This window comes from Microtus ochrogaster, linkage group LG2 (assembly GCF_000317375.1).
Source record: "Microtus ochrogaster isolate Prairie Vole_2 linkage group LG2, MicOch1.0, whole genome shotgun sequence".
Lineage (NCBI taxonomy): Eukaryota > Metazoa > Chordata > Mammalia > Rodentia > Cricetidae > Microtus > Microtus ochrogaster.
This window is the reverse complement of record NC_022028.1, coordinates 50,954,733-50,972,080: the sequence shown is the minus strand read 5'-3', so window position 1 is coordinate 50,972,080 and position 17,348 is coordinate 50,954,733. Positions and strand designations below refer to the sequence as shown.

Sequence of the window (17,348 nt, the reverse complement as noted above, 5' to 3'; positions counted from 1 at the left end):
GGGTGTGAGTGAGGGCTGTTCCTGCCTGCAGTGCAGGGTCTGATGCTCCTTCCTCCACGGGCAGGTGCGGGAGCTGACTGATGCTGAGTTCCCACACTCCTTCCTGGTGTCTGGAAAGCAGCGCACGCTGGAGCTGCAGGCCCGGTAGGCACCAGTGGGCAGGGGCTATGGGAAGGCGGCAGACAGGGCGGGTAGGTGCTACCCTCTGCCCTGTTCTTTCCTTCCGCACAGGTCCAGAGAGGAAATGATTTCCTGGATTCAGGTATGGACACTCCAGGGCTACTTGCGAGGGAGGGGAAGAAGGGTGTATGTGTGCCCCACGCATGAGTGTGCTTAGCTGCCCCCTCTTCCTGTGGAGTTTGAAGTCAGCCCGAGTTCAAATCCCGCTGTGTCTCACTGCCTTGCTGGGCAGTCTGGAGCAACTCCTGTCATTTCTGAGACTCGGTTTTAACGTGATAATTTGGAGCTAACGCTCTCCTCCTGTGGTTAGAGTCTGGGCCTACCTGAGGTGGGGAAGACACCTGGGACGGCTCTCACCCTCCACCCTCACCTCCACTCAGGCCTGCCAGACAGCTATTGACCACGTCGAGAAGCGGAGTGAAACCTTCAAGGCTGCTGTCCAGGGACCACAAGGGGACACACAGGAGCTCAAGGTAATAGGAGCTTCCGTACCCCAAGGCCAGGTCGCAGGAACAGAGAGTGTCCCCTACCAGGACTGACACGAACCGCTCCAAGGAAACCCTTCCACCCGACACCACCCTCAGGTGACCCAGGCCAGTTTCCTAGTTAGCAAAATCTGTCTCCGAGCCAGGTGTGCTGGAATGCCAGCCCTCGGGAGGGAGAGGCAGGAGGGTCAGAAGTTCTAGGTTGTCCTCTGATATTTTGTGAGTTCAAGGCCAACTCGGGCCACCTGAGGTCCTAACTCAAAAAGACCTTCAAAAATAAAATTCTCCGCCTTGAGCTAGGCATGGCACCAGGCCTTTAGTCCAAATTCCATGAGTCTGAGGCCAACCTGGCCTACACAGTGAGTTCCAGGCCAGCCTGAGCTACATAGTGAGACCTGTTTCAAAAACAAAGCCAAAATTTCTGCTCCACCTTGAGTGAAACTGTGTGAGGCCAGGGGCGAGCCCTGCACAGCCCAGGCCTAACAACCAGAGCTGAGCCTATCAGAGAAGCAGAGAGAGAGAGGGAAGTGAGTGGGCTTTTGGCTCTGAACTCTGGCTCTCCGGGTGACAATCCTGAGTTGTTCGACCTCCCTAGGCCTGTTTCCTCCCCTATACAGTAAGAATATTAGTAGGTAGATTACCTCCGAAGCTGCAAGGCTTTCAAGGGGTGCAAGATGCCTCGATGTGCCCATCCAGCCAGATGCTCTCCTCCCTCAGCCACAGGCAGAGGAACTGGGCCTCCGAGCGCCTCAGTGGGTCCGAGACAAAATGGTGACCATGTGCATGCGCTGCCAGGATCCCTTCAATGCCCTGATGCGTCGGCGCCACCACTGCCGGGCTTGTGGCTATGTGAGTATGCCTGCGGGGACTGGGGACCCAGCCCAGGACCTGCCTTTGCCCATGCCATTCCTGCCTCAGCGTCAGGCTCCAGCTGGCTCCCGGTCCTGGCCAACTCGAGTGTCCACTGCCCTGGCCTTGCAGTGCCCAGTATGGTGAAGCAGTGTGCTACCTCCCTGCTTTCTTGGGATAGGAGGTGGCTCAGAGGGTGAACTGGCTCCCCGAAGCCTCCTACAGTGGCTCTCCTGTTCACTGAGAGGGTCTCTATCCCCAGGGAGGGGGGTATCAACCCACCACCCACCACCTTTCCAGTCCCCACCATCTGGCAGGTACCCCAACCTCATTCTCTCTCTCCCATCCTCTTATGTGCTGCCAACTCCACCTTCTTGTGCAGGCCTCAGTTTCCCCACCTGACCTAAAATAAAATTTTAGAACCTGGGAGAGGGGAAAAAGGAGGATCTGGGGTTCATAGCCAGCCTGAGCTATAGAGAAAGACCCAGTCTTAAGTCTTTAAAAAACAACACTATGGCACTGAGATGACTCGGAGGGTGATGGCATTTACCACCAACCCTGAGTTCCATCCCCGGAACTTGTTAGGAGAAGGAAAGGGCTAACTCCTATAAAGTTATCCCAACTGCACACCCACGCCATGATGCAGGGTGTGCGTGTACATGCACACACACACCACACACACACTCATTCATGCTCATGAACACTAAATTTAAAAATAATGACGATTTAACACAAAACCAAATGTCCTGGGACATGTGTGCAGCCTCAGCACACGGAAGGTTAGAAGTAGGAGGATCGGAAGCTCCGGGTCAGCCTGGAACACGGCTACATGAGAGCCTGCCTCAGAAAAACAAACAAGGTTGATGAAGAAAAACGTTAATTATTGAGCCGGGTGGTGGTGGCACACGCCTTTAACACGCCTCAGGTGGATCTCTGAGTTCGAGGCCAGCCTGGTCTACAGAGTGAGATTAGGACAGACAGGGCTATAAAGAAATCCTGTCTCAAAAATAAATAAGTATTGAATGGCTATATGAAACAAATTTCTCAATAAAGTCAGGAGAGAGCTGGCTCAGTACTTAAGAGCACAGGCAGAGGACTCCGGCTCCAGGGGATCCAACACCCTCTTCTGGCCTCCACAAGCACTCACAAGCCTGTGGCATACACTCACACAGACACCTATATGCACATAAATAGAAACAAATGTTTAAATTTCTCAATAAAAGCCTAATATCCACCCAAGGCACGCAGGCCCTGGGAGTCCCCATCCTGACTCCTGGGTGTCTGGGGCTCATGATGTCCTCTTTAGGGAGCCAGTGAGTCACTCTTTCGATTCCTGCTTGGCTGCCAGTTTCTGTCTCCCCTTTGTGCCTCGGGCACCCTGTGAGGGCGGGGTACACAGTGACTCCCTGAGAGTGGCCACACCCAGTATGCCTGGGGCACCCCAGTGTTCCTCGGAGTCACACAGCACCCAGAGTTTCTCTTCACACCTCCCTACTCAGCCTTACCTAGTATCGCTGAATATCTTACTCACCACCACCCTTAGGGGTGAGCTGGGGTGGCTGGACTCCCCAGAATACTCCTGCCAGGTCTTCCTGCCCCTCCGTTCTATAGCATGACAGACTCCAGCAAGATGACAGACTTCCTGTTTTTTGTTTGTGTTTTTGAGATGAGGTCTCACGGAGTCCAGACTAGCCTTGAGCGTTTCTTCCCCTCCTGTTCCTGCCGCCATAAAATAGAACCTGCAAGAAAGATTTTTCTTGCAAATGTAAAGTGGCCTTGAACATCTTTAACCTCCTGCCTCCGCACAAACGCTGGGATTACAGGTGTGCACTAAGTCACCATCACCCGCTTTCTGTGATCCCGAGGATTTACCCTGGTCTTTATGCGTGCATTCTCCCAACTGAACTACATCCCTGGCTCTAAACTGTGGGCCTGTGAAGACGCCCAGGGCGCCTGCGCTGCCAGTTAGCTGTGTGGCGTAACCAAGGCACTTTCTCCTCTGAGTCACCCTGCCCTTGTGTCAGGGGAGGACAGAGTCCCTCCTTGCTGGGGCCAGCGAGGTGCTGGCAGCTACCGGCTTGCCCAGCCGAGCCCTCCAGAACCCAGCTCCAGGAAAGAGATTCATGGAGGGGGCGTGGTTAGTTGCGCAGAACCCTGGGCCTTCTGCCTGAGCTCCAGTGGCCATGCTTTCTCACCCCCCCCCCCCCCGCCCCGCTGCCCCCATCCTCAGGTGGTCTGTGCCAAGTGCTCCGACTACCGCGCAGAGTTGAAATATGACGGCAACAGGCCCAACCGCGTCTGCCTGGCCTGCTACACTTTTCTCACCGGAAACGTGCTCCCTGACAGCAAGGAGGACAAGAGGAGAGGCATCTTGGAGGTGAGGGCTGGCAGCATCCGCCCCATTCATCCCTTCCTGGAAGATTCTGCCCTAGGTTCTGAGAAACAAGCCACCATGTCCCGCCTTTCCTCATCTTTCTGCACACAGGCAGCCCCGTCTCCTCCAGTCCAGCCAGCCTGGGCCTGACAGCAGCCAGAAGTGGCTATGGACTGTCGGCTACTAACCAATCTCTTCTGCCCCTCTGTGTCCCCATCCAATAACAGTGCGGCCCATCTGTTCCAGTTCACGGTCCTAGGCCACCCCGCAGCTCTGCACAGTAGAGGGAGGGAGGAATATGTGTGATGGATGGGGTACCCAGGCTCCAGTCAGGCAGACTGCAGGCAATGTCCTCACTAGAAGGGGCCTCAGAAAACCAATCCAGAGAGGTGACCTGCTCGACATCCTACAGCTCTTTCTGACCTCTGTGACCTGTGTGCACCTTCAAAGTGTCCCGGGACCACTCCCCATCCCGTGTGGATTCCAGTCAGGTTCATCTTTGACTCCCAAGTGCAGTGTTAAAACCCAGATGCTAGCTGGCTCCCCTATGTCCCCCGTGACGGCCAGAGAGGTGTATTCTGCAGTCCCTTGGGAAAGAAGGAAAAGCTGGCCTATTTGAGCTGAGACTGATTCCAACAGGCAAGTTAGCACTTTCTCACAGACTGCAGCCCCTTCCTGTCCCATGTATCCCCTCAGATCAGACCCTGACTAGGCAAAAGGTCTGCTTCTGAAGTCTCATGCCTGGCAAACCCCAACTCTGTCCCCTGGGCAGCTCGGGATGTCACCCCTGGCTCTGGCACCTACCCCTGTAAGGGCGCGCGCGCGCGCGCGCGCGCGCACACACACACACACACACACCTCGTCTCTCTTGCAGTTCTGTCTGTTGTGGGGTCAGCATGAACCAGCCACGTGGTGGAGTGTCTTCACGCTCCAGAGACAAATGACGTCTTCATTCCTTGTAGTAACGTGCAGAGATTAATTAGAGCTAGTGAATGTCGGGAGTGCAGACATATGCCTACTACTCCAGAATCTGGGGGTGCAGGGAAGAGGTTCAAGGCTATCTCCTGAAACATAACAACTTTTAGGTTAGCCTGGGCTATGTGAGCCTCTGTCTCAGACAGAAAAAGTGGCAATGATCGTGAAGTTCCCTGGCGTATCTGGTCCCTGACACCTTGAGAGCACTCTGTCACCTGACTGTCCTCTCTGCTTTCAGAAAGACTCCCTGGCAGGGCCTGACCAGAGCCTGGTGTGCAGCTTCCTGCATCTCATGGGGGACAAGTGGGGCAGGAGCGGCCCCCGGGGCTGGTGTGTGATCCCCCGAGATGACCCCCTAGTGCTGTATGTCTATGCGGCCCCTCAGGTATGCCATTCTTGTCTCACCTAGCTCCCAGGGGGCTTCTGCGTGAGCAGGGGTGTGTGGCTGTCGGGAGCATTAGGGCTGAAGCGGGGCACTTGGCTTTCTTCTCCACCAGGACATGAAGGCTCACACCTCCATTCCCCTGCTGGGCTATCAGGTGACGGCGGGACCCCAGGGGGACCCTCGGGTTTTCCAGCTGCAACAGTCAGGTCAGCTGTACACCTTCAAAGCCGAGTCTGAAGAGCTGCAGGGCCGCTGGGTGAGGGCTATCAAGCGCGCGGCCAGTGGCTGGACCCCTGAGGGACCTGACGAGGAAGACATGTCTGACTGAACCACGGCTGATGTTTCTCAAGAACCTTGCCCATGGCAGCCTTTCCGGGCTGACCCCACTGCCCTGTCACTCCATGCCAAGTTAGGTTACTCTGACCCATTCTGTCATCCTTGTCCAGATGTTCACTCCGACTCTGTTTCCGGTAGATTCAGGTCCTTTACTTCAGGAAGACACAACCACGTGTCTCAGCTGGCTGGGGGTAGGAGTGTCCCTGAGCCGTGAGATCTTCATTGCTGAAACAGGGAAGCGTGACCAGTGTTGTAGCTTAGCGGGTAGAGTGCCTGCCTAGCACATGCGAAGCCCTGAACTGGGTCCTCAGCATGACACATACTGGCCATGGTGACACATGTCTGTGATCCCAGCAATTGCATAGGTAGAAGATGGGATACCAAAAGCTCAAAGGTGCCCTTGGCTGCATAGCATTACAATCCAGCCTGGACTACATGAAACCTTGCAAGCACAACACACACACATACACACAAATCAAAATAAGCCAGGTGGTAGTAAACTGGGCGGTTGTAGCACACAACTTTAGCCTCAGTACTGGGGAGGTAGAGACAGGCAGTTCTCTGAGTTTGAGGCCAACCTGGTCTACAGAGTGAGTTCTAGGACAGGCAGAGCTAAACAGAGAAACCCTGTCTGGAAAAAAAAATCAAAAAAGTATGAGAAGTCCCAGGTACCCAGTACCCATGACTGTTTGCACCCTTGTGAGGGTCTCAGCCCAGGCTGTGAAGTAATCACCTAGGAAGGTTTGGAATGGTTGTGGAAAATAGACACCAACTGACTCTGAAATTAAACATTGTCCATGTCTACTAGCAAGGCTTTTTATTTGCTTGGTCTGGGAAGAGGGGGTAAGGGAACTTGGGTTGCTTCCACCGGAGGGCAGTGTGCGCTGGGCTGCATGGCTGTGGAGGAAGCAAAGATACTCGGGGTACCTGCCAAAGCCAGTGGGACCAAGCTCACAGCAGTACGCTTACCGTGGGGCCTCTGCGAGTGAGCGTGCGTGTGTGCGTGTTTTGAGTCAGGGTCTTACTGTGTAGCTCTGTAGCCCCGACCGGCCTGAAACTCTAGACTAGGCTGGCTTCACAGAGAGTGCTGGGATTACAGGCACACAACACCAATACCCTGGATGTTTCATCTGGACTCTCTGAATCATTATGAGCTGAGACTCCCGTCTTCCAGATGAGGACATCCATGCAGGGAGAATGACTAATTGCCTCCGGGTCGCACAGGTATGAGAGCAAGTCATTAGCTCAGCGAAAAGAAGGCAGAGAAAGGAGGCAAGAGGAGAGTGGGGGAGATAGGGGTGAAATGGGCACCTCTGTCTGGCCCCACCCCTTCTAGCACCAAAATAAAGAGTGGGGAAGCTTGCAGACAGAAAGATGGCTCTGCAGGTAAAAGCATTCGCCACCAAGCCTGACAGCAAGAACCCACAAAATGGAAGATAAAAACTGACTCTCTGCTCTCTACATGTGTGCCAGGCATGCTCATATGACCCACCCTCAGCAAGCAAATAAATGTGGAAAAGTATGTTTTTAGCCTAGCAATCCTTCTGGTGCTGGGTAGTAGAGGAGGGCTTTTAAAAGTCCCGAGCCCCCGCTGGCATCATCCCTGTGAGGACCAGCCTGGCCAGAAGACCGTCCCTGTGCTCATTCATTCAACAAATGCGGGAAATCTTCCAAGAGTCAAATTCATTAGAGAAATAGCAGCAGTCGAGCCCCCAGGCAGCTCGTCTTTAAGGGAGGAACTGGCAGGGTGGAACACACAAGTGCAAAACAGAGTTTGCCAAATGTCATGAGTGCTAGCTATACGCCACTTTCCTGATGTCAAAACTGGAAGTCTAAATAAATTCATCTTGAGAAGAAGGTCTATCCAGGGTGTGGGGACCCACACCTTTAATCCCAGCACTAAGGAAGCAGAGGCAGGTGGATCTCTGTGAGTTTGAGGTCAGCCAGAGCTACATGATGAGATGCTGTCTCAAAAAAAAAAAAATGCATCTAAGATGTGAGGAAAGAATAATCTGTTTGGCACTGGGGAGATGGCTCAGAGGTTAAGAGCACTGACTGTTCTTCCAGAGGACGTGAGTTCAATTCCCAGCAACCACATGGTGACTCACAACCATCTGTAATGAGGCCTGGTGCCCTCTTCTGGCATATATACAGTCATAACACTGTATAAATAATAATAATAATAATAATAATAATAAAGAATCAACCCATCACTGGGGAGAAGGGGAGGAACTGGAGCAGCCACTGTGCATCAGGATGGAAGTTCCTCAGACACTGAAATAGAACTACCATCCAGCCCAGATGTGCCACTCTCCGGCCACACACTCAGTATGTGTGTGGTCAGTATGCCACAGAGGTACCTGCACATATGTGTGTCCTGCTACACTGTCTACAGTCATCAGAGGACAGAACCAGTCACCGTGTCCATCAACCAATGAACGATACGGTTGCACATATATGCACAGTGGAATTTCATGCAATGATGAAGGACAATGGATATTTGCATAAAAATGAATGAAAGTTGCTGCCTTAAGCCAAATAAGCCAGGCTCAGAAAGACAAACACAGCATGTTTCCTCTCACTCATGGGACTTGAATTTTAAAATGTATAAATATGTATATATATGTAGGGGAATTTAGGTCTTAAAACTAGAAAGGGAACCAAGAGATGGGAAGAAGGTCTTGAGGGGAAGAAAGGGGGGCGCAGACGTGAGATATGAAAATGGGAAGATGTGGGAGGGGAATCAGCATGGGGAGAACAGAAAGAGCGCAGAGGAAGGGGAGAGTGAAATGCATGCAGGAATCTACGGCGGAACCCGTTCCTTATACTGATTTTAAAATTAACTTAGGGGCCGGAGAGATGGCTCAGCAGTGAAGGGCGTTTGCTGATCTTAGTGGACCTGGGTTGGGATCCCAGGGCCTACAGCAGATAACTAACTGCAGCTACAGCTTCAGGGGATCCAAAACCTTCTGGCCTCCAAGGGCACCTGCATTCACACACACCACACACACACACACACACACAGGCACACACCATGCATGCACGCACGCATGCACACACGCACACACACATGATCATGGAACTGGAGAGATGGCTCAGCAGTTGGGAACACTTATTGTTGTTGCAGAGGACCTGGGTTCAGTTCCCAGCACCCACTTAGTAAAAGCTGGGGAGGGACCTGGATGCGAGGATCCCCTGGGAGGAGACCTTGATGAAGGGATCGTGATCATATGTCAGAGCCTGGAGAAAGCTTGCCTCTCCTGACCCCCCTCTGGGACATTATTCTTCAGAACAAGGACCAGACCCTGCCACTGGCACTCAAGGCTTCTGGCTCCCTTCACCCTTTCCTTCTGGACGTGATCTGAACGCACCGTGGTGCCAACACGGCATCTTTCCAGCTGGAGCCACACCCTCAGCTCCAAACCAGCCTGTTGGCACCAGTGAATACCCACAGATACAGACGAAGTGGGAGAGGCCAGGAAAGGTAGCATGACTGGTCTAAGGTCATTCAGGGACTGTTTCCGAGTCACACCGAGCTAACACTAGGGGGCAGCATCTCCCAGGAGGTAGTGTCCAGCCCACTGCACAGTCCTGCTATGTCCTCTAGGGCAAGACACATCTCTGGAGGAGAGTGGCCACTGATTGAATATGTACATAGCCTTGGCTGGTAGGCATATGAGCATCCCCTGAGCTTTTTATTTATTATTTTTAATATAGGTTTTATTTATTTTTATTTACATGTATATCTGTATTTGTACCATGTCCATGCAAGTGTGGCAGAGGCCAGACGAGGGCGTTGGATCCCCCGGAATTCCACTTACAGATGGCTGTGAGCTGTCTGACATGGGTGCTGGGAACCAAGCCCAAGTCCCCTGGAAGAGTCATACCTGCACTTAAGTGCTGGTCCACCTCTGCAGTCTCCCTCCCTTTTTTAGGGGTCTCTTATACCCAGGCTGAAGTCAATGATCTGCAACTTCTGATTCTCCTGTGCCATGCATCATGTATGCAGTGCTGGAACCCAGGGATCCTGTGTATCAGGTAACTCCACCAATGGAGCCAGATCAGCACATTCTCAGAATAATTCCATCTAGCCCTAAGCCCGCCTGCCTCCGCCTTCAGCATATCTTCCAAAGGGACAGCCTGCTCACCCTGGTCCACGGTTCACCATGCTACCCTAAGCCATGCCATCTCTGGTTTAAACTCCCCTGGCTCTCACATGGGTCTTGATGCCCATGCTCTGCATAAATACTCTTTTTTTTCTTTCCTGACAGGGACACACTAGGTAGTCTGGAACTTTCTATGTAGCTCAGGCTGGCTTTGAACTCAGAGATCCACCAGCCTTTGTCTCCTAAGTGTTGGGGCTAATGCCATGCCTGGTCACACGAATCCTCTCTACAATGGTGGTGTTGTGGTTTAACTGAGATATCTCCCATAGGCCAGGCACTGGAATACTCGGTCCCCACTTGGTGACACTGGGGAGGCTTAGAAGTTGTAACCTTGCTGGAGGAAGTGTGTCACTGGACTTTGAGTTCTCAAAAGCCTCTTGCCATGCCCGGTTCACTCTCTGTTACTAGAGGTGTGAGCTCTCTGCTGCTCCTTCCTGCCTGCTGCCCTGCTTCCTGGCTGGGATGCCCACGGACTTTATCTCTCTGGAACTGTAAATCCAAATAAACCCTTCCTTCCATAAGATGTTTGGCCATATTTTTTTTTTTAATCACAGCAACAGAAAAGTAACCAAGACATGTGTGTAGGAGGTGGCTTCCATCTGCAGTGGCATCGGGTTAGACGTCTATCTGATGGACGACACTCTTTGTGGGCCACCAGGTGCACCTCAGGGCCTTTGCACCTGCTGCTCCTTCAACTGGGACTTCTCCGTACACACATTGGGTAACTCGCAACCACCCATAACTCTGGTTCACAAGAGACCTAGTGCCCTCTTCTGACCTCCAGAGACCTGCACATACATGGTATGCAACCACACACGCATGTAAATAAAATATCTTCAAAACAACAGAAGGAAGAAGGAAGGAAAAGCAAGAAAGGAAGGAAACACAAATCCTTGCATGTCCTGCTGGGTCTTCTGACCCACTCAATGGCAGGTGTTCTCTGTCTTCTGTTGGGGTGACCAGAAGTCGGGGGCTGAAATGATGTGTTTGAGGTCACAAGAGAAGGGGATTCAGAACGAAGTCCCTAACTGCCCATGATCCCACCCTTTTGCCCTCACCTCTTGCCCACTTGGCCTCCCCTGGGACTGCTTTTGACACTGGCCCCCATGGGTGTAGTTACACCATGGGAATTAGCAAACACGCATGTTGGCAAATCAGCCCTCTGACCCCAACCCCCATCAAAGAATCAATGTCAAACTGCTACCAGAACACACAGAGCACAGGACAAGGAGGGAGGGGGCTTCCTTAAGAGACCCAGGAAGTCGCCAGCCATGGCCTGATTTACCTGAACACCACTAACTCCTTAGGTGGCCAAGGCACCTTCCCCCATCCTCTTCTGCTCTCCATGTGCCCAGGCAGGCTGCCAGCTGGATGTGGGCCTTGGCAGACGGTGACACTCTTGGAGGTTGAAGGCCAAGGTGGGCTGAGGACAGACTCCGCCTCTGCTCCCGACCCGACCCTGGCCTCTGCCAGTCACCCCATGTCTGTTGTCACAAGCTGGCCTGAGCTGAGCCTTTCCCTCCTCGAGTCTCTGCGTTTTCTGTTTATCACTGTAGGGTGGTTTTTTGTTTTTCTTTTTTTCTTTTTAGTTTTTTAAGATAGGGTTTCTCTGTGTTGCCTTGGCTATTTTGAAACTTAACTCTTTAGACCAGGATGACTTGAAACTCACAGAAGATCCTCCTGCCTCTGCCTCCCAAGTGTTCGGGTATATTGTTGTTTTTAAGACTTTAGTTTTGAGCTGGAGAGATGGCTCTGTGGTTAAGAGCACTGGCTGTTCTAACAGAGGTTCTGAGTTCAGGTCCCAGCAACCACATGGTGGCTCACAACCATCTGTAATGAGATCTGACACCCTCTTCTGGCCTGCAGGCATACATGCAGGTGGAACACTGTATATGTAATAAATAAATTTTTAAAAAAAAAAATACTTCAGTTTTATTTATTTGTATGTGTGTGTGCGCCTATAAGTACCCACTGAGCCTAGAAGAGGGCCTCGAATCCTCTGGAGCTGTTCCAGCGGGCTGCAGGCTGCCCATTGTGAGTGCTAGGAATCAAATTACGGTCCTCTGGAAAAGCAGCAAGCTCTGTTGACAGCTGAAACCATCTCTCCAGCCGCATGCCTGTTTTTTGGTCAGTGTCTCCAGCAGCCCCAGCTGGCCTGGAACTTTTATGTAGCAGAGGATGACCTTGGACATCTTATTCTTCTGCCTCAGCCTCTAAAGGGCTGGATTATAGGCATGTGCCACCATATTCCGTCCATGCAGTGCAGCGGGTAGACGCTTCAACAGCACTCTGCCAACTGAGCTATATCACTAGACTTTGTTGTTGTGTTCTGTTTTGAGTCAGGGGTCTCACGCAGCCTGGGCTGTAGCCAAGGGTGACCTTGAACTCCGATCCCTTCCACCTCCACCTCCATGCACACCTGCCAGGCTGTGTCTATGGCTTTCTTCTTACCCATGCCCCCCGCCCCCATGGTTTGGATTTGTATTCCTCACCCCTGGGACTTTCCTCACAGGTGCTTTCTTTTCTCTAACAGCACAGGCAAGGACACCTGCTGTACACTGCCCCCCTGTGTCCTCTATGGTCCAGCACCGGCAAAATGTACGGTACTACATCCCAGCCCTGCAAAAACTGGATGTGTGTGGTGGGAATATAGAGGTTCAAAGTCATTTCTGACCTCCTGGGGTATATGCAAGCCAGACTCAAAATCAGGAGGCTGGACAAGATGGCACAGGCTGTTAGGACGCAGAGACTAGAGACTCTCTGTGAGTTGGGGACTAACCTGATTTATGTAGCAGATTCCAGTCTAGCCAGGGGATACACTGTGAGACATTGTTTCAAAACAAGTAATTGATTTTCTGTTTTGTTTTGCTTTTTAGTTTCTCTGGGGTTTCTCTATGTAAACACCCTGGCTGGCCCAGAATTCGCTCTGTAGACCAGGCTGTCCTCGAACTCGCAGAAGTCTGTCTGGCTCTGCCTCCCGAGAACTGGGATTAAAGGTGTGCGCCGCCACCACCAGATGACTTTTTTTTTTTTTTTTTTTTGGTTTTTCGAGACAGGGTTTCTCTGTGGCTTTGGAGCCTGTCCTGGATCTAGCTCTGTAGACCAGGCTGGCCTCGAACTCACAGAGATCCGCCTGCCTCTGCCTCCCGAGTGCTGGGATTAAAGGCATGCGCCACCACCGCCCAGCTCACCAGATGACTTTTAAGACTAGATTTTAGAGGAGGAGAGGGTGCAGCGTCTGGGGAGGGGGCTCAAAGGCAAAGAGCTTCCTGTGCAAACACGAGGACCTGAGTTACTGGAGTTCACTCTGGATGCTAGTAAAAAGCCAGGTGGCACACATGCGGTCTCTGCTCTGGGAAAGCAGAACCAGCAGCTTCTGGGCCTCTCTGGTCAGCCAGCCTGATCCAATCTGCAAGCTCCAGGCCAAATCAATGTGGATGGGTCCTGAGGCACACCCGGGTCTGTCTTCTGGCTCTCAAAGCATATTGCACATACATACACACATACTCACACACATGTGCACATGACACACACACACTTGCAAAAGAAAGAAAAAAAGAGGTTGCTTGGTCTCTCCCAACATACAACATTCTGCGAAGACAGATTGAGGACAGAGGTCTTTTTATGATTTTATGTGTGTGCTACATGAGAGCCTGTCTCAAAAAAGAAAGTATGACAAAAATGACACATTGTATGCATGTATGAAATTCCCCCAAATTAATTATATATTAAAAATAAATTGTGTGTGTATGCATATGCATGTGTGTGCATGAGTGTGTACATATGTGTGTGTGGTATGTGCACAGAGTGGTGGCCCACACTTTTAGTCAAAACAATCAGAATGCCGAAGGAGGTGGCTCTCTGTGAGTTCAAGGCCAACCTGCTCTACAGTGCTGAGCGCTTTAGGCTAGCCGGAGCTGCACAATGAGACCCCATCTCAAAACAAATAAAAAATAGATTTTAAAAAGAGAAAACACGGCTGGGAATGTAGATCAATGATAGAGAGCTTGCCTCGCATGTGTGAGCCCTGGGTTTGTTTCCCAGCATTGAGGAAAAGAAGAGAAAAAGAAAAAAAGAAACGAAAAAGAAAGACTGAATGAAACCATACAAAAGCGCATTGTGCGGTTTTCCTGGGAAATCGGTGCTGGTGCTCTGGTACTGCTGGGGTTTCCTCCTGGGGGAGGGCAGAGCAGGTTTGCCAAAGGGAAGCCAAGGGCTGGGGTTCGGGCTATGAGTTCTGGGAATCAGAAAGGGGCCCAGGAATAGTGGGAAGGAGCGTGGAGGGTCCAAATCACATCCTCCAGTTGCCAGCAAAGCCAGAGCTGGAGCCAGAGCTGGCCAATCAGCTTTGAAGCTGGGCTGAGCAGGCCTAGGAGCTGGCATGGAGGCAGCGGGGAGACACCGGAGAGCTGGAGTTAAAGCTGAGTATGAGGTCAGCTTCGGACAGTCTCAGCCAGGCATGTGTGGGGCGTGCTGTGTCAGTGCCAAGCACGCTGCCTCAGCGTGGGACATAGGGCATTGGCTTGGGGCGTGCTGAGTCGGCATGGGACATGCGGCATCACAGTGGGGCATAACTGCGTCAGCGTGGGGCAGATGTATGCCAGTGACTTTATACACATCCTTGGGGAGAATTGTGACCAAAGGGGTCCTCAATAGAATGTCATGCCTGTACCCAGGCCCCTTTGCAATGTTGGAGTCAAGTGGGACCATTTCGTCCTTCTTTGAACTGGGGGGCTCCTTGTCACTTGCTCTGACCACAAGTGATGGCATCCTGCTTCTGAGGCCAAGCTCTTGCATTTGCCCTTTTGAAACTCTATCAGCCTGAACGACCACTAGGGGCCCAGGCATCGCAGCTTTTGTAGACTACCTGGCCCAGCCAGGCACCCTGCAGCCTTGCAACCACACTCATGAGACCAGCCACCAACCCACAGCCCTGCAAGAACTAACCCCATCTTGTTATATCACTAAGTCTCCAGGTGTTTGTTACACAGCAGCTGGCAACCGATACACTTACTGCTCAAGCCCACAAGGACATCTCTTGTGTGACAAAATCCAGGACAGAGGAAGGAAAGTTGAATATGGATGGCGCCTATCATCCCAGCCCTCGTGAGGTGGAGGAAAATCAAGGCTAGGGAGTCTGAGGCCAGCCTGTGCTAGACCCTATCTCCAATAGGGTGGTGATGGTGGTGTGACGTCTCAGTGGGTCAGGGTTTGGGCACCAAGTCCAATGATAGGAATTCAACCCCCAGAACCCACATGGTGGAAGAAGAGAGTTAACTCCTGCAAGTTGTCCTTTGACCTCCACAAGCATATTCCAGATCTTTCTCACTTAAAATTAAGCGAATAAATAATAAAAATAAGTAAGTACATGAATAATAAAAATCATTAATTGTGGTGGTACCTGCTTTTAATGCAGCATTCAGAAGACTGCGACAGGAGGATCCAGATTTTGAGGCCTCACAAAAATCAAAATAACAGCCCAGGAAGACAGCTCAGCATTTAAGAGTACTTGCTGAGGGAACATAAGTTCAGTTCCTAGCACTCAAGTCAAGAGGGTTCCAATCATTGTAACGGCAGCTCCAGGGATTCAAACACCCTCTCTGGGTCTGGGAGAACACTAACAACACATGTGGTACACACACACACATACGAGTGCACAACTAGATCTTGGAAGGCAAGGTGGTTTACATCACATCTTTAATCCCAGTTAAAGGGAGAAAGAGACGGGTGGATCTCTGTGAGTTCAAGGCCAGCCTGGTCTACAGAGTGAGTTCCAGGACAGCCAGGATTATAGTGAGACCCTGTCTTAAAAATCAAAACCAAAAAAATAATCTTTAAAAACACCCTCCAACATAAGTTAAATGAAGCTAAAATATGTTAATGGTGCTTTGTCTCCAATGCAGAAATTCCACCCCTAGGAGGCTAAATTATCTTGGCGAAGGGTTAGACAAATAGGGAGCTGTTGAAGCCCCGTCTGACATCTGGTAAAGGGGAAAGGGACCTGTCATCCAGCAACAGAAGGCATGTGGACTTGAGTTGGGCCATGTTGACTCGTGCCTGCAATTCTAGCACTGAAGAAACTGAGGCAGGAGGATTGCCACATGTTTGAAGCCATCCTGTCTCAAAAAAAAAAAAAAAGGAAAAGAAAGCATGCTGATTACAGCCAAGCACAGTGTCCCACACCTGCAATCCCAGCACTGGAGAGACAAGAGACAAGGTCATCCTTGGTTACACAGTCTTGGGGTGAGGAGTGGGTAAAAAATACACGACCTGGTTCTGCCTTGGCATTCAGCCTCTGCCACAGCAACACACGGCTCCAGAGGAAACTCTGCCGTGTCCTTCAAAGTGAACACAATTTAGTGGTTACCCAGAGGCTGTGAAACTCAGCCCATAATCTTATCTTTTAAGTCACTTTAATTCTATCAGCAGAGGTGGAGGTGGAGAGGGAGACACCACAGATAAGACCCAGAAGCCAAACTAGGAAGGCTTCCTTCTTCCCATCTCTCTGCATTTTTGGTTTTTTTCTTTTCATTTTAATGTTTTTTTTTTCTTTCTTCAACAATAAGCATGTGCTCCTTTGTTAAAAAAAAAACACTAGAAGTTTAAGAATTGGTAAAGACCCTTGAGAAGCAGCCCCTGCAAGCTGTTCTCTGACTGCTCATGAGCTGTGCATTTATAGGCCAGCCTGGGTACCCTGCCCTGTGGGAAGTCCAAGGCCCTCCCCCCCTCCATCCAGGCTTAGGAAGGTGTGCATCCAAATAGACTAGGATCCCAAAAAGCCAGTACATGCAGTAGAGACAAATGTGCCATTATCATTGGCTTCTCAGTCGGCCCCAATTGTCATCCACATTCAGAGGGTCCAGTTTGATCCCATGCTTGTTCAGTCCCAGTCCCACTGGCTTTGGTGAGCTCCCATTAGATAAGGCACACTGTCTCAGTGGGAGGATCAACCCCTCGTTTATTTAGGTTTTTTTCAAGACAGGGTTTCTCTGTGTAGCCCTAGTTGTCCTGGATCTAGCTCTTGTAGACCAACCTGGCCTCAAACTCACAGAGATCTGCCTCTGCCTCTCGAATGCCAGGATTAAAGGCATGTACAACCACCACCTTTAACCCCAGGTTAACTGCCTCGGGACCTCAACTTCTTCAGAACCACAGACTTGTCCTCGGAATGCGCTTCTGTGCCCCTCTCAGGTGCGGCGGATGGGAGCAAGCTCCCTTCAGATTATTCATTGCAGCTGGCTGTTGTTTACTTCAATGCCTCCCTGGAACACCATGTTTTTGCCACGTGCCGCTTGCCCACCACGTGCCGCTTGCCCGCCACGTGTGCGCGGCTTACCCTTGTGACTGGACGCTGTACTCACGTGACTCCTGACCCTCAGGGTATAAATTGTCTGTTGCACGGACTAAAGCTTCCTGTTGCTTGAGGCTTTAGTCCTGCGCCTCTCTCCCAGGTTCACACCGCCAACTAGAGCTACAAACAGTTACCATATACTTTTGGGGGGGTGCAACAGGTTTGACCCTGAGCGTCCGGGAACTCACTTAGTAGAGCAACCTGGCCTGGACCCCATAGAGATCCGCCTGCCTCCGTCTCCCGAGTG

The 17,348-nt window shown here is 51.4% G+C and overlaps 1 protein-coding gene across 2 annotated transcripts in view; it reads left to right on the top strand.

Moving 5' to 3' along the window:
• Window positions 1-6,374, top strand: part of Fgd2 (FYVE, RhoGEF and PH domain containing 2) — a 16,870-nt gene extending 10,496 nt beyond the window's left edge. For both annotated transcript variants that reach the window (XM_005360326.3, XM_026785811.1), the window contains exons 10-16: window positions 65-144; window positions 232-262; window positions 561-653; window positions 1,383-1,514; window positions 3,745-3,891; window positions 5,102-5,248; window positions 5,361-6,374. In XM_005360326.3, coding sequence (XP_005360383.1) covers window positions 65-144; window positions 232-262; window positions 561-653; window positions 1,383-1,514; window positions 3,745-3,891; window positions 5,102-5,248; window positions 5,361-5,576 — 846 coding nt within the window. In that variant the 3' untranslated portion in view covers window positions 5,577-6,374. The remainder of the gene's footprint in view (window positions 1-64; window positions 145-231; window positions 263-560; window positions 654-1,382; window positions 1,515-3,744; window positions 3,892-5,101; window positions 5,249-5,360) is intronic.
• Window positions 6,375-17,348: the final 10,974 nt, after the last annotated feature.